This window comes from Paramisgurnus dabryanus, chromosome 4 (genome assembly GCF_030506205.2).
Source record: "Paramisgurnus dabryanus chromosome 4, PD_genome_1.1, whole genome shotgun sequence".
Classification (NCBI taxonomy): Eukaryota; Metazoa; Chordata; class Actinopteri; order Cypriniformes; family Cobitidae; genus Paramisgurnus; species Paramisgurnus dabryanus.
The window spans coordinates 23097107-23110815 of NC_133340.1; the positions used below are offsets into that span (position 1 = coordinate 23097107).

The following is a 13709-nucleotide window of genomic DNA, read 5'->3' on the forward strand; positions in this document are numbered from 1 at the left end:
TCACCGAGTAAGTTACTTTGGAAACAGATTCTGAGTATAAGTTACCTCTCCATCAGCATTATGAAAGCCATTACCACAACATGAAGAAATCAACCTCCTTGTGTAATGAATGAGAGATGAATGAAGTGTTGAGCGTCTTCTCTCTCCAGTACAGCAGGAGGCGCTCTGCAGTTCTTTAGTCCGCCAATAAACCCACTAAAGAAAGAAAGAGCGAGCTCGCGTGTGATGTGTTTGTGTATCCTCAGTGTTTTTCTCTCTTGAGTGTTTTATTGAGTGGAAACAGAGTCTTGTCTCTGTTTATTTTAGTGTTGTTGATGATGGATGTGATGTGCTGTAAATCAGTGGGAACTGATCTGTCCATGCTGGATATTGATGATTTCATCACAGAAATCTCTCAGCTGAAGAAAGAGGTGGCGTTACTGGAGACAAAGCTGAGGTTAAGAGGAGATGAAGGACTGAAGAGAGAGGTTTGTACAGCTTAAACATCCTTTACCTGAATCAGACAACATCAAATCATTTCTAATCTTACTCTGTGTGTGTTTGTTGTTAATCTTCCAAACAGGACTCCGAGCTCAGTCTGACTTTACTCTGTTATACTGAGTCAAAGCCCACAGACGCTCAGGACACTACAGTGTGTGACAGTAATCAGGGCTTACAGGATGAGGAATCTACTGATCAAACCTCCACAGAGTCTCTGAATTCTGTCTGTAACGCTGGAGAACAGCAGCAGATCCTGCAGACCAAACTCAAGATGTGTTCAGTCAAACTCATCGACTTCAGGAACCTCATGATAAAGATTAAAACTGAACCTACAGAAATAAAAACTGAACCAACAGAAGATGAATATGAAGACAATCACAATGATGGTCATGATTTTTTTCTGTCAGGTAAATTTATGTCTCCACAATTGTTGCATTTTTACTATTTTTTAACACCAACTGTTGCGGGCCCACACAAACTGTTTATGTAGCTCTAAGTGTGTAGTTTAAATTCATCACCTTTTTGAAAAAGAAAATGACGGAGTTAGAATTTTGTCAAATGTAAGGGGCCCACAGATGAGATCAAGTTGTTAATACACAATTATAACACTAATAGCATACTGTAAACCTAAAATAATCATAACAATGGAAAGCTCCAAGAATGTATTTTTCAAATTTCTAAAACTTTGTGTTAATAGTTATGCAATAATATATTTTATTTTCACAAGAATATGCAGCAAACAATGACACCAAGTGGCATTTGTTTCGGAAAAAACACTAAAAGTGTGACACACATCTATTTTTTAAAACTAGTTGAGATTTGTGGCTTTTTTATTAGGGATTTGGGTGTGAAGCAATTTTTTTTTTTTTTTTTTTTTATATAAAATAAAACTTTATTGTAGGGGAGTGCACAATAATTGACAGGAGGTTTGTAATATCGCAAAACTAATTTCCCCAAATTGCCAGAGCTATACACAGTAAAATCCCTGATATTAAATTAACACCGGCTCTGTGTTCATATGGGTATCACCAGCAGGGTGTCAAAACCAACACTGAAGTAGGGATGGTCATATTGACCAGTTAACCACTAACCGAAGTAAAGCACGCTCATCAAGTCATCTTATGAGCCCTGAATAGAAACACAACAAGCTAAATTTTATGTTAACACTTTTCCATAGTAAACTACTATAAGGAAAAGTTTTAAGTATAAATTCAGTAAAAGACAAAACAATTTGATTTAATCAATATGTAATTACCCATGCAGCTATAATGCCAACAATGACAGCTGTCTTCTCTCTCTGTGTGAATATAGAAAAGATACTGAATCTCAATTCATCCTACTTTATATAAATAAAAGTCATTTTATGTGTTTCATGTTTCTTTCAGATGTAAAGAGTGAATTGTGTTTGGATGGAGAAATAACGTCCTCGACTCTTTCCTGCATCAGCGGTGGAAAGACGTTGAGATATTTAGAGAGCCATGAGAGAAAACACACAGAACATGAACATCATCTGAAGAAACACACTAATGAGAGACCGTATCAGTGCAAGTCACACAAAACACTACACACTGAACAAAAACCCTTTCAATGTTCACACTGTGATAAAAGTTTCAGTTATAAATCTCATCTGATAGTCCACGAGAGAATTCACACTGGAGAGAAACCTCATCACTGTAATGTTTGTGGGAAGAGTTTTAATCGACATGAGAGTTTAGTGAGACACCAGAGAACTCATACAGGTGAAAAACCTTACAAATGCTTTCAGTGTGAGAAGACGTTTGCTCATTCAAGTAACTTAAAAGCCCATGAGAGAGTTCACACTGGAGAGAAACCTTACGTCTGCTGGATCTGTGGAAAGAGCTTCTTTGATTTAAGTTCTATTAGAGTCCATGAGAGACTTCACACTAGAGAGAAACCTCATAACTGTAATGTCTGTGGGAAGAGTTTCAGTCAACGTGTCCGTTTAGTGAGACATCAGAGAACTCATACAGGTGAAAAACCTTACAAATGCTCTCATTGTGGAAAGAGCTTCTCTGATTTAAGTTCTATTAGAGTTCATGAGAGAGTTCACACTGGAGAGAAACCTCATCACTGTAGTGTTTGTGGGATGAGTTTCAGTCGACGTGACAGTTTAGTGTCACACCAGAGAATTCATACAGGTGAAAAACCTTACAAATGCTCTCAGTGTGAGAAGACGTTTACTCAGGCAGGTCACTTAAAAGCCCATGAAAGAGTTCACACTGGAGAGAAACCTTACGTCTGCTCGATCTGTGGAAAGAGCTTCTTTGATTTAAGTTCTATTAGAGTCCATGAGAGAGTTCACACAGGAGAGAAACCGTACGTCTGCCCGATCTGTGGAGAGAGATTTGCTCATTCTGGAAGTTTTCAGAATCATCAGAAAAAACATACTGAAACTTTTGGGTAAGATGCAAATTATCCAAGCTTTATAAGCCAAATAATACACCTAATTTTATATGTAATTCTTAGGAGCAATAGAAACCTATGCTTTGTTATTTTATACTCCTTTTGTTATGTTAAACTATTTTTATAATTTTATACGCCAAGTGTTGCTTTAATGCAAAGTATTATAATCACCGAGTTGGGAATATATGTGTGACAGCTCTTAAATTGCATGTTTAACAAAATGACAAATATATGATGCATACTATTTACAGGACCACGAGAAAACGGCAACATCGCAACCTGACCATACGTGTCAACCCGTTTGACTAAGGCTGGAGGCCCCACTGTCGTCGTTAATGCAGGTTCAGTGGCAAACGGGTTTGTATGGCATACTATTCACAAGACACACGAAACGCCAAAAATCGCAATCCGACCATACGTGCCAACCCGTTTGACTAAGGCCAGGCCCCACTATGGTCGTTAATGCAGGTTCAGTGGCAAACGGTTGCAAACTGCTTAATGCAATTCATTTTGAAGTGTTCATGCAGATAAGGTTTTTATTTATTTATTTGGTTGGTCTGTGTTATGACCGTGAGTGCTTTGTTCCGTAAAAATAACTATTGCGAGTTAAGTACCTTTACTAGACAAATTATGCAAATGCTTTGTTGAAGAGAAAAGTTTTAAGTCTAGATTTAAAATTATCAACTGTGTCTGATTCTCGGACAACGGTTGGTAAATCATTCCAGAGCTTAGGGGCTAAGTAGGAAAAGGATCTTCCACTTTTAGACACTTTTGGTAGTCTAGGGATAATCAATAGACCAGAATTTTGTAGTGTGCGTGATGGATTGTATTCTGATAGTAATACTCTAAGATATGAGGGTGCTAAGCCATTTAAAGCTTTGTAGGTGATTAGTGATATTTTAAATTGTATGCGATATTTAACTGGTAGCCAGTGTAAAGATGCCAGAATTGGGCTTATGTGGTCATACTTCTTAGATCGAGTAAGTACCCTTGCAGAAGCGTTTTGAACTAGCTGAAGCTTGTTTACCTGATTTGCATGGCATCCCCCGAGTAGCAAGTTACAATAGTCTATTCTAGAGGTCATAAAAGCATGAATAAGCTTCTCTGCGTCAGATGTAGACAGTATATGGCGTATTTTTGAGATATTTCTAAGATGGAAGAATGCTGTCGAACATCACACCTAAGTTCCTAACCGTGGAAGATGGCACCACAGTGCAGCCATCTATGTGCAACTTGTAATCTGACATATTATGTTTGTAGCGATTTGGTTCAATAATAAGTATCTCTGTCTTATTAGAGTTGAGCTTAAGAAAGTTATGTGCCATCCAGTCACTAACATCGCTAATGCAGTGTTAGCTTAGAAAAGGGTGTGTTTCGCTGGGATGTGAGGAGATGTAAAGCTGGGTATCATCCGCATAGCAGTGAAAACTTATGTTTCCTGATAATGTCTCCTAGGGGTAACATATATAACGAGAACAGGATAGGACCTAAAACTGATCCCTGCGGTACACTGTATTTAACCAGGGAGTGATATGACTCTTCCTCATTTACATAAACAAAGTGATAGCGATTGGTTAGATATGACCTAAACCAGGCTAGCGCCTGACCACTGATACCAACATAGTTTTCTAGTCTACTGAGTAAGATTGTGTGATCTATTGTGTCAAAGGCTGCACTAAGGTCTAGTAATATAAGGATTGAGATTTCACCACGATCGGATGTTAGGAGAAGGTCATTTGTAACTCTAAGCAGCGCTGTCTCTGTGCTATGGTGGGGCCAGAATCCTGATTGGAACTTTTCATATGTAGTATTATTTGTTAAGAATGTGCGTAATTGGCTTGCCACTACCTTTTCTAATATTTTCTAAAGAAAAGGGAGATTTGAGGTTAGTCTAAAGTTATTAAGCTCTCCCTGATCAAGCTGTGGTTTTTTAATCAGCGGTTTAATAACTGCTAGTTTGAAAGCTGTTGGAACGTATCCTATTTCAAAATCAATTCTCCATATGTTTACATGACCTTTTCTGCAGCTCTCTATATAGGTCATAACCGAAATTGCACGAGCCAACTCAATAACCATTTCTCAATATACCTGTGTCATAACTTTACTTTTTTTTCCAAGTTTGATGAATGTGTTTGTGGTTGTTTTGTGTCTGCAGGATGGACTTCTTTTTCCCGGAGGAGTGTCAAACCGTGATTTCCTCAAGTTACTTTGCTGACTGCGCCTAAAATATTCAGCACCATATGATATGTAACAGTCCTGTCATTTTACGTGTTACTGTAGTTGACTTAATGCTATGATAGCAATGCACATTTGGCAGAATATTAATAAAACATTATTAATGAAAAAGTCCTTCAGATGTCATTGCTTTTATTAATTTTTATTAATTAAAATACATTTTTTTAAATCTTGTTTCATTACAAGTATGCACACAAGTGTGCCATGTAGGCTATGGCTTTTAACAGTTTATACATTTTTTTTTCTGAATAAACAATGTTTGCATTGTAAATGTTTCAATCCTTTGTCCTCCTGCCTACAACCTTAATGTTTCATAGTCACTACATAATATAGCAGATTAAAAAGATCCTTTGTTACTTTGGGAGACAAAGAGCACGTACAAATGTTATGACTTTTATAAAGCCGTTTGTATGTTTGCGGAAAGGCTTTGCATTTGTCCCTTTACAGTCAGCAATACAAGACCACTATAGGTGTAGTAAGATATTATGCAATATCAATATATGGCACTTGTAATACACTTTCTGGACAGGGATTAGTTTAAGACCGGACTAGTTTAAATAGTCAATATAACAAATTTTAACAAACATGCCTTACTAAAATCATTAGTTGTGTGCATTTTGAGGCAAAACAAAGGGCACAAACATATATTTTAAGATATGTCAGTGCAAGTTGTTTTCAGTTTGGACAGCTCTTACATTTATTTTAGTCTAGGACTAGTCTAATCCCTGTCGGGAAACCACCCCTTTGTATACTACTATTAAACCTAAAAAGAAAACGTAGTTTGTGTGTGTCTTAAGAATTTTGATTTCTTTGATATTATAAGTGAATCAATACCTATAGAAGAACTGACTTCATTTAAGTTCAATTAAGTTAAAAACTTAAAATAAGTTTTATAAATTTACATTTTCTCAATTTAAAAGAAAATGTTAAGGTGAAAAAACGTAACATTTTTAACCGTGATGATGTTTAGACTTTTCATACTAACCAACACCATAGAATTGCACTAGCTAAAAAAAAAAACAAGCTAAGAACAAGAGTCAATTCCAGCTAAAACATACACTGATCACCATAATGGTGACTTTAACAACATCTACCTAAGGCTCTGTTTACACGTACATGGTTATTTTTAAAAACTGAGAGATTTACCTTCGTTTGTGCCCCTCGTTTACACGCAAACGGAGAACTCGCCTCTGAAACCGATTGTTTCTAAGAACTCCGGCCAGATTGGAGATCTTGAAAATCTTCGGTTGCACGGTTGCATGTAAAGTGAGACAAACGGATGTTTAAAGTGACACTATGTAATTTTTCAACCTTCATAATAAATTTTCAAGACCGTTGTGATAGGACTTTAAATAGGTTGAATGACATGTCTACCATAGCCTGACGGGGTCTGTATCACTTTTACTCGTATTTTAAAACTTAGGGTTTCTGGTAGTAACCAGAGCACAAAAAAAACTACAAAAATCGACTGCTTTACGGCATACGTCACTTCCTCCACACAATTTGTTTTTAACGTGAATTTTGCTGGAAGCTACTTAAGGAGTGTAGAGAGCAGTTTCTATTATGTGACTCTGTGGCTCAGTCTTTAGAGCCACAGACCTATGACACGGGCGACCCGGGTTCGATTCCCCTTTAAGGCAATTTTTTATATAAACTGTTGATTCATACATAAATGCGATGTTCTTTATAAATTACGGCGATTATATTGCATATAGTTCCCTGTATTCAGATGCTGTGTTCACGTATTTACCTTTCTTTTACTGTGTCTATGATATATTTACATTACAATCCAGGATGCTATAGCACTCAAACTTGCTCACAGTGTAAAACCAAACCCTATTCATTCACCAATCAGATCCGAGCATTTCTCTCTTCTCTCTTCCTCATTTGCTGCGTTCCGCTGTCACTCGCGTGACGTATTACAAAGCGGCAGACCTAAACGCATCGGTTTACTTGGATTTGGAGCGATTTTCACACAAAAAAGAGGAATAACGAGCGCCATTGCGGAAAATCCTGATGGCGAGGGGGAGAGAGAGAGGATGCAACAATATTTGTTTGGAAAAAGGCAAGGAAATACGTCTGGTCGTTTCTGAATTGGAAGGCTGCAGCCTCCGGAGGTCAAATATGCAGGCTGCACACGTCATCAAGCCTGGTTTATTAAGGTAAACTGAGCATTACATTCGCAAGTCATAAGCATACTGCAACAATTTACGATTAACTAAGTATAATAGTCAACTTTGTAATTGTTAATATTGTGAAATAAGACAGTCTTGATGACGTATACAGCTTAGAAATACGACATCCGGAGGCTGCAACCTTCAGATTGAGAAATGGCTTCTGCCACGACGAGTTCCTCATCAGAAGGTTGTAACATGACTGCGTTTCTCCCTGTTGTCTCAAAATGTTGATCGTTTAGCATTTTAAAGGTTTAGTTTTTAGTTTAGTTTTAAGGTTGGCCAGTTCCTTTCCTTTGCGACAGTGCTGCGGCGCTTGTGGGCTCTAGGGGCGCTAGAAGTGAAAAATACGTGTCTAGCACCCCCTAGTGGCCAAAAAGTTTCATGGTGTCCCTTTAAGCAGGCAACGTAACAGAGTATGCGCCAGAGCTCGCACCTACGTCAAAAGTGCGACCCATGTTTACATGTGACTGCTACTCTGAACGCTTCCAAGATCACATTTATGTTCGTGCAAACTCGTTTCGTGTGTTTGTATTTGCAAATACAGCTGCTCCATTATGTCGAGAAGCAGAGACGAGTGCTCTGAGGTCAGCAATTTTACGCGTGTTTGACTTCATGCGGCGCTGCAACGGATGATGTCAAAGTACCGCGAGAGCGATTCGAAATTAGACCTCTACGTATGATTCCTCAACTCGCTCTCGCGGTACTTTGACGTCATCGATCACCTACTGCAACAACTCCTCCCTCCAACATGAAGAACCAGTTCGCGTCACCACCAGCGCAGCCGGTGATTGGCTTACGTGGGCTTGAGCTTCTCTTGACGGCATATATGCACGGGTACGTGTAAATAAACACTTTTCTGAAAACTGACATGTGTGCACGATATTATTTTTGAAACCGGAGAGGTTGAAATGTCCGTTTATGAAAATAACCGCCCACGTGTAAACATAGCCTAAGTTGAAGCAACCCTAAAGAGTTTTTGCTCTTTGCTCCCCCTACAGGTTGGAAGCGAATTGTCCATTACCACTGTCGTAAATAATTTAGCCTACTGCAGCAAAGCTGGCTCTGATTGGATTGTAGGTCTGCCGTAAAGCAAGTTTTTGTAGTTTTCACTCAAACTACAGGACCGCGACCCGACGGTTGAAAACTTCTTTAGTGCGGTTTTGGCCGTTAGAGCGCTGCATGGCGAATGTGAAGGTGCTGTTCACCCTGTTTCGAGTGGATGAATGACTGAAACTTTTTTGGAAACGTTATTTTAAGGTAAAAAAAAACTCTTTAGTGTTGCTTTAAGAAAATAACTCAGGGGTGTGATTCTTCCGGATAAATCCGGAATTCCGGCTTTTCCGACCTGAAAATGAGGCTTTCGTGAATCATGCAAATCCAATTTTTTTGTGTGTATGTGGGGGGGGGGGGGTTGCAAGGCACCGTTATAAATGACCTCATATCACTCCGCAAGTAGTTTATTTATTTGTCACGATCGAAAGCAGAGCTCACCAAAAAGCTTGCAGTCGGATCACCGGCGTGTGGTGTTGGCTGCGAATTAAAAAAAAATCATGCGTTCGCCTACAAATAGAATGAGAGAAACACATCTTTCACTCTCAACCAAACTAACAAACTAGCCAATCATAGGTAGAATGGGGAGGGGTCTGTGATGTGTGGCTGAGATCCAGCTGCAGATGCCGCGCGGCTGCGGAAAAGTCACAACAAGTTGTCAGCAGGATGAAGATTAAGTAAATGAAGCCTAGCCTAGGTAAGACGACCTTATATATATAAAGGACTTAAATCAGTGGCGCTGGGCTTGGATAGAAGGAATAGGCAGAGACAAACAGCAAAATTAAGAGAACCTGCCAGGTGTTTGCTGCTTTGACAAAACTGTCCGTTTCAAATCAAGCTATGCCAGTAATGTAAATATCAGATTTCTCGTCGAGGTGAAATGCTGTCTCGCAATATCAATATAAAGTTGCGTTTGTGTCAAAACGTTTGCTTGCATTATTATTCTGTAATCACTTACGTTAACGCACGCATATACATGAATCAGATCCAACGTCATCCTGACGAACACACGCCTGTATTTGCTCCTCTTAATGGTTTGTGAATCTTGCGTTTACAGAATAATATAATGACAAACAAACACATTCATGGATCTGGTTTGCCCGTGTGCGTGCGTCTGTGTGTGTGAAACGCGTAGCTCAACTGTGCCAAAAGAACTATGCAAAAGACAAATGCACTTGACTGCCTTTCCAGAAAGTCACAACATTTGAATAACTTTAGTGTTACAGTATCCACTTTAAATTCAGCGTGTTGTAATCAATAATTAATCTGTATTAAATGCCCCCACTAATTATTCTATAAACATTAAACATGTTTTGACCAATGACAAATCTCATTTATCAAGTTGTGTATGTGGCTTGTGTGCCTTATTATTATTACCATATGCAACCAAAGATTTTACTAAAAGGGCACACATTTATTTACAAAAACATAAAAATCCTCATAGATCTAGTTACTTATTTTTACTCTTAAAATGCACCACACTGATATATTTACCTTTAAATGCACAAAGTGACTGATTTTGTTCAGTCTGAAACAGTGGCAAGGCTACATAATGGTCAGGGTGGCACTTGCCCACGCAGATGACGATTTGGCCACTCAGATCAATCAATTTTGAGCTCAAATTATATTTCAACTGTATTTCATTTTATAGTGTGTGTGTGTGTGTGTGTGTGTGTGTGTGCGTGTGTGTGTGTGTGTGTGTGCGTGTGTGTGTGCGTGTGCGTGTGTGTGTGCGTGTGCGTGAGTGCATGCGTATATATGTCGCCACGTCATGGTAGGTGTGCCATATATTTTCCTGCTTTTTTGTCCTTTGCCAATCACACCTATGATAACTCTACAAGTAAGATGTAAAATGCAATTTTAGGTTTCAAACAGAGATGGTGATAGAGAGGATAAAGTTACAGATTGCAGCTGTAATGGTTTAGTGTTCATTTATAACGCTCTGTAAGATTGGGACAACACATAAAGGGGCGGTTTCCCGGACCGGGATTAGCTTAATCCAGGACTAGGCTTTAGTTTAATTAGGAAATATAATTAGTTTTAACAAACATGCCTTACTAAAAACATTACCTGTGTGCATTTTTAGACAAAACAAAGGCAACTGGTGTATTTTAAGATATGTCAGTTCAAGTTGTTTTCAGTTTGGACAGCTCTTAAAAATGTTTTAGTCTAGGACTAGACTAATCCCTGTCCGGGAAACCCCAAAGAGTTTGGTTCCAAAACGCGATAAACACCATTTAAAAAAAAAATTAGTTACTGCCAAAATTAGTATTGTATCAGATCAGTATTAAAAAGTAAATTCTTCATTTAACGCAAAATCTGATATCTGGCATGTTATTGTCATTTTTTCTCCCTTATTTCCCCAAGTTATCCTTCTCTGCAAAATGCAATAAATCCTTCAACAAATAGCGTAACATTTCACACAATGTAAACAACAATTTAAAAAACAAAGAATCCTAGTTGTCCTCATCTACTATGTACTTAGTGATCAACAAACAAACAAAAACAAAATAATAATAAAAATGCCGGCTGTTGTTTGTTTTCACACACCAGCATCAAGCTTCTGTCATGGTAACACATTGACCCCAGGGGATTTTATGTAAACTTTCCATTATTTTTAGCGAACAGGACTAAAACATTTTACAGCTGATCGCTGTTAAAAAAGTTCAGGACGTCCCAGGTATAACCGCGCCGCAATGACAGTGTTCATAATATGAAAAAGGAAGTGTTTTGATTAATGCCTTAATGTTTATTTTTTAATCAGTGTATACCACTAGTCAACTAAATGAATATAACATGGAAAGATGAATGCACATTTATATATTCATTCAATAGATTTATAGCATTTTGAAAAAAAAACTTGTCATGGATTTATTACATTTTACAAAAATAATTAGTTTTTATAATAAATATTTGACATTTTTAACAGAAAATAGTGGTTTTTATTTTGCCACTTTCTTGGTATAGAAAACACGATTTTACCAAAATAGATTTATTGCATTTTGGAACCAAACTCTTCATGTACACCCAGCAGTGTTCATTTAACTATGGGGATTTTGCTGTGTACCAATTGAAGTACTTGTGACTAGTCGTCATTTAGATTGCGACGAAACAGACATGCAGAACCAATGATCGTCTTACATACCGACATGCAGTTGTGCTGCAATTTTAAATCTAAATGTGTTTACATTCAAATGCAATGTATTAGTTGCTAAATATAATTCATTTACTCACCGGGGGGCTATAGCTATTTTGGAAAATCCTTGAAACCTGAGGATAGGTACAATAGTGTATGTTACTGTGGTCATTATAAGAGCACTCGCTGGCTTCAAAACAGAGAAATGAAACTGAACAAGTCTACACTCTAAAAAACAAACGGTGCTATATAGCACCAAAACAGTTGCTTTGGATCGTAACGATAGAAGAACCATTTTTAGTGCCATATAGCACCGGTGAAGAACCAGTGAAGCACCAGTGAAGCACCAGTGAAGCACCTGTGTAGAACCATATAGTGCTATGTAGAACCATATGTGGTGCTATATGGCCCCTATATGGTTCTACACTGGTGCTTCACTGGTGCTTCACTGGTGCTTCACTGGTTCTTCACCGGTGCTATATGGCACTAAAATGGTTCTTCTATCGTTACGATCCAAAGCAATTGTTTTGGTGCTATATAGCACCGTTTGTTTTTTTAGAGTGTAAGAGCTGGTTTATATGTTGAGTTTATTGCACAGTGCTACTCTCATTCCTGTGCAAGAAGTCCATCTTAGAGGACACAAAACAAAAGTCAATATCTGATTTACTACATTTACAGTTTGAATAAAAACAAACATTAATCTGACTTAAAATACTAGTCTTCAAAATTAAAGAAAACGTTTGATTATTTTTAAGACTGCACACAGAAGGCAGCAAGGAAGTTTGAACTCAAAGCTTTTAAGATTGAACCATTTTATCTATATTTGTATTTTAGCATTTCATTAAATAATAATAGATTTATAATGTTGATATTTTCATTGTTCACTTACCCAGTAACAGGAGGAGGTGGAGCATCTTTTATTCCGCAATGGAAAAACCTTATAGTATAATTATTATAGTATTACACAATATTTGAGTCCAGAGAAACCAATGTTTTTCTTAAAGGGACATTCCACTTTTTTTTGAAAATATGCTCATTCTCCAGCTCCCCAAAAGTTTAACATTTGATTCTGACCGTTTTAGAATCCATTCAGCTGATGTCCGGGTCTGGCGGTACCACTTTTAGCATAGCTTAGCACAGTCCATTGAATCTGATCAGACCATTAGCACTGAGCTAAAAATAACCATAGAGTTTTGATATTTTTCCTATTTAAAACTTGACTCTCCTGTAGTTACATCGTGTACTAAGACAGACGAAAAATTTAAAGTTGCGATTTTTTTAGGCAGGTATGGCTAGGAACTATACTCTCATTCTGGCGTAATAATCAAGGACTTTGCTGATGTAACATGGCTGCAGCAGGCGTAGTGATATTACGCACTGCCCGAAAATACTCCACTTGATAACTTTCAATAGCTGGGGACTATTTTCAGGCACCGCATAATATCATTGCGCCTGCTGCAGCCATGGAAGGGCAGCAAAGTCCTTTTTACACCAGAATGAGAGTATAGGTCCTAGACATATCGACCTAGAATACCAAAAATGTCGTAACTCTTTGCTCAAATATTGTTTGAGAATTATATATGTATAGTTTTACAAATCTTTGAAATGAGACTTTACTCAGACTTTACCCAACTTATTATAATTCCCCTTTGATCATGAATGATGATAACTTTCACTGTACAGATAACATGAGTCTCCTATCATCAAAACTTAAACCATCTCACAGTCACTTTACTATGATTGATTTATATTGTGATCCATTATTGATTTATATTATAATATCTATTGTGGTTTGTGAAGTGTATACAGGGTTATCATGGTATCTGGAAGGTGTTTGCGGCTAGTCAGAATTTCTACTTCAAATAAAAATAAAAATTCCCTCAGATTACATGATGTATTGTTAGAGGTTTTATGGTCTCTATATACTTTCAGAAGTTAATACTGAAATCTGAACTCATGTGTCTTCAGTGTTAATTCATTCTGTTGAATGAGTTGTGACATCACTGTAGTGGCTCCATCATCCGATACTAAAACTGAAGAGATCATAATCTTCATCATCAAAATAAGTCCAAACATAAGCTGTGTCCAAATGACAGTGCATATAGTGTATAGTATATCAACTTGATAATGCAGGGTATGAATTTTAGAAGAGCAGTATCATCTCAAATTGAACACAATGTTTTTTTTTACTAACTGTAAATGTAAGT

General features: G+C 37.6%; 1 protein-coding gene across 1 annotated transcript; it reads left to right on the forward strand.

The window, feature by feature from the left end:
- Positions 1-185: 185 nt before the first annotated feature.
- LOC141279838 (uncharacterized) lies at positions 186-5410 on the forward strand. Its single transcript, XM_073814337.1, has 5 exons — positions 186-467; positions 563-887; positions 1866-2901; positions 3156-3261; positions 5060-5410. The coding sequence occupies exons 1-4, from the start codon at positions 315-317 to the stop codon at positions 3211-3213; spliced, it is 1572 nt and encodes a 523-aa protein (XP_073670438.1). The 5' UTR covers positions 186-314; the 3' UTR covers positions 3214-3261; positions 5060-5410.
- Positions 5411-13709: the final 8299 nt, after the last annotated feature.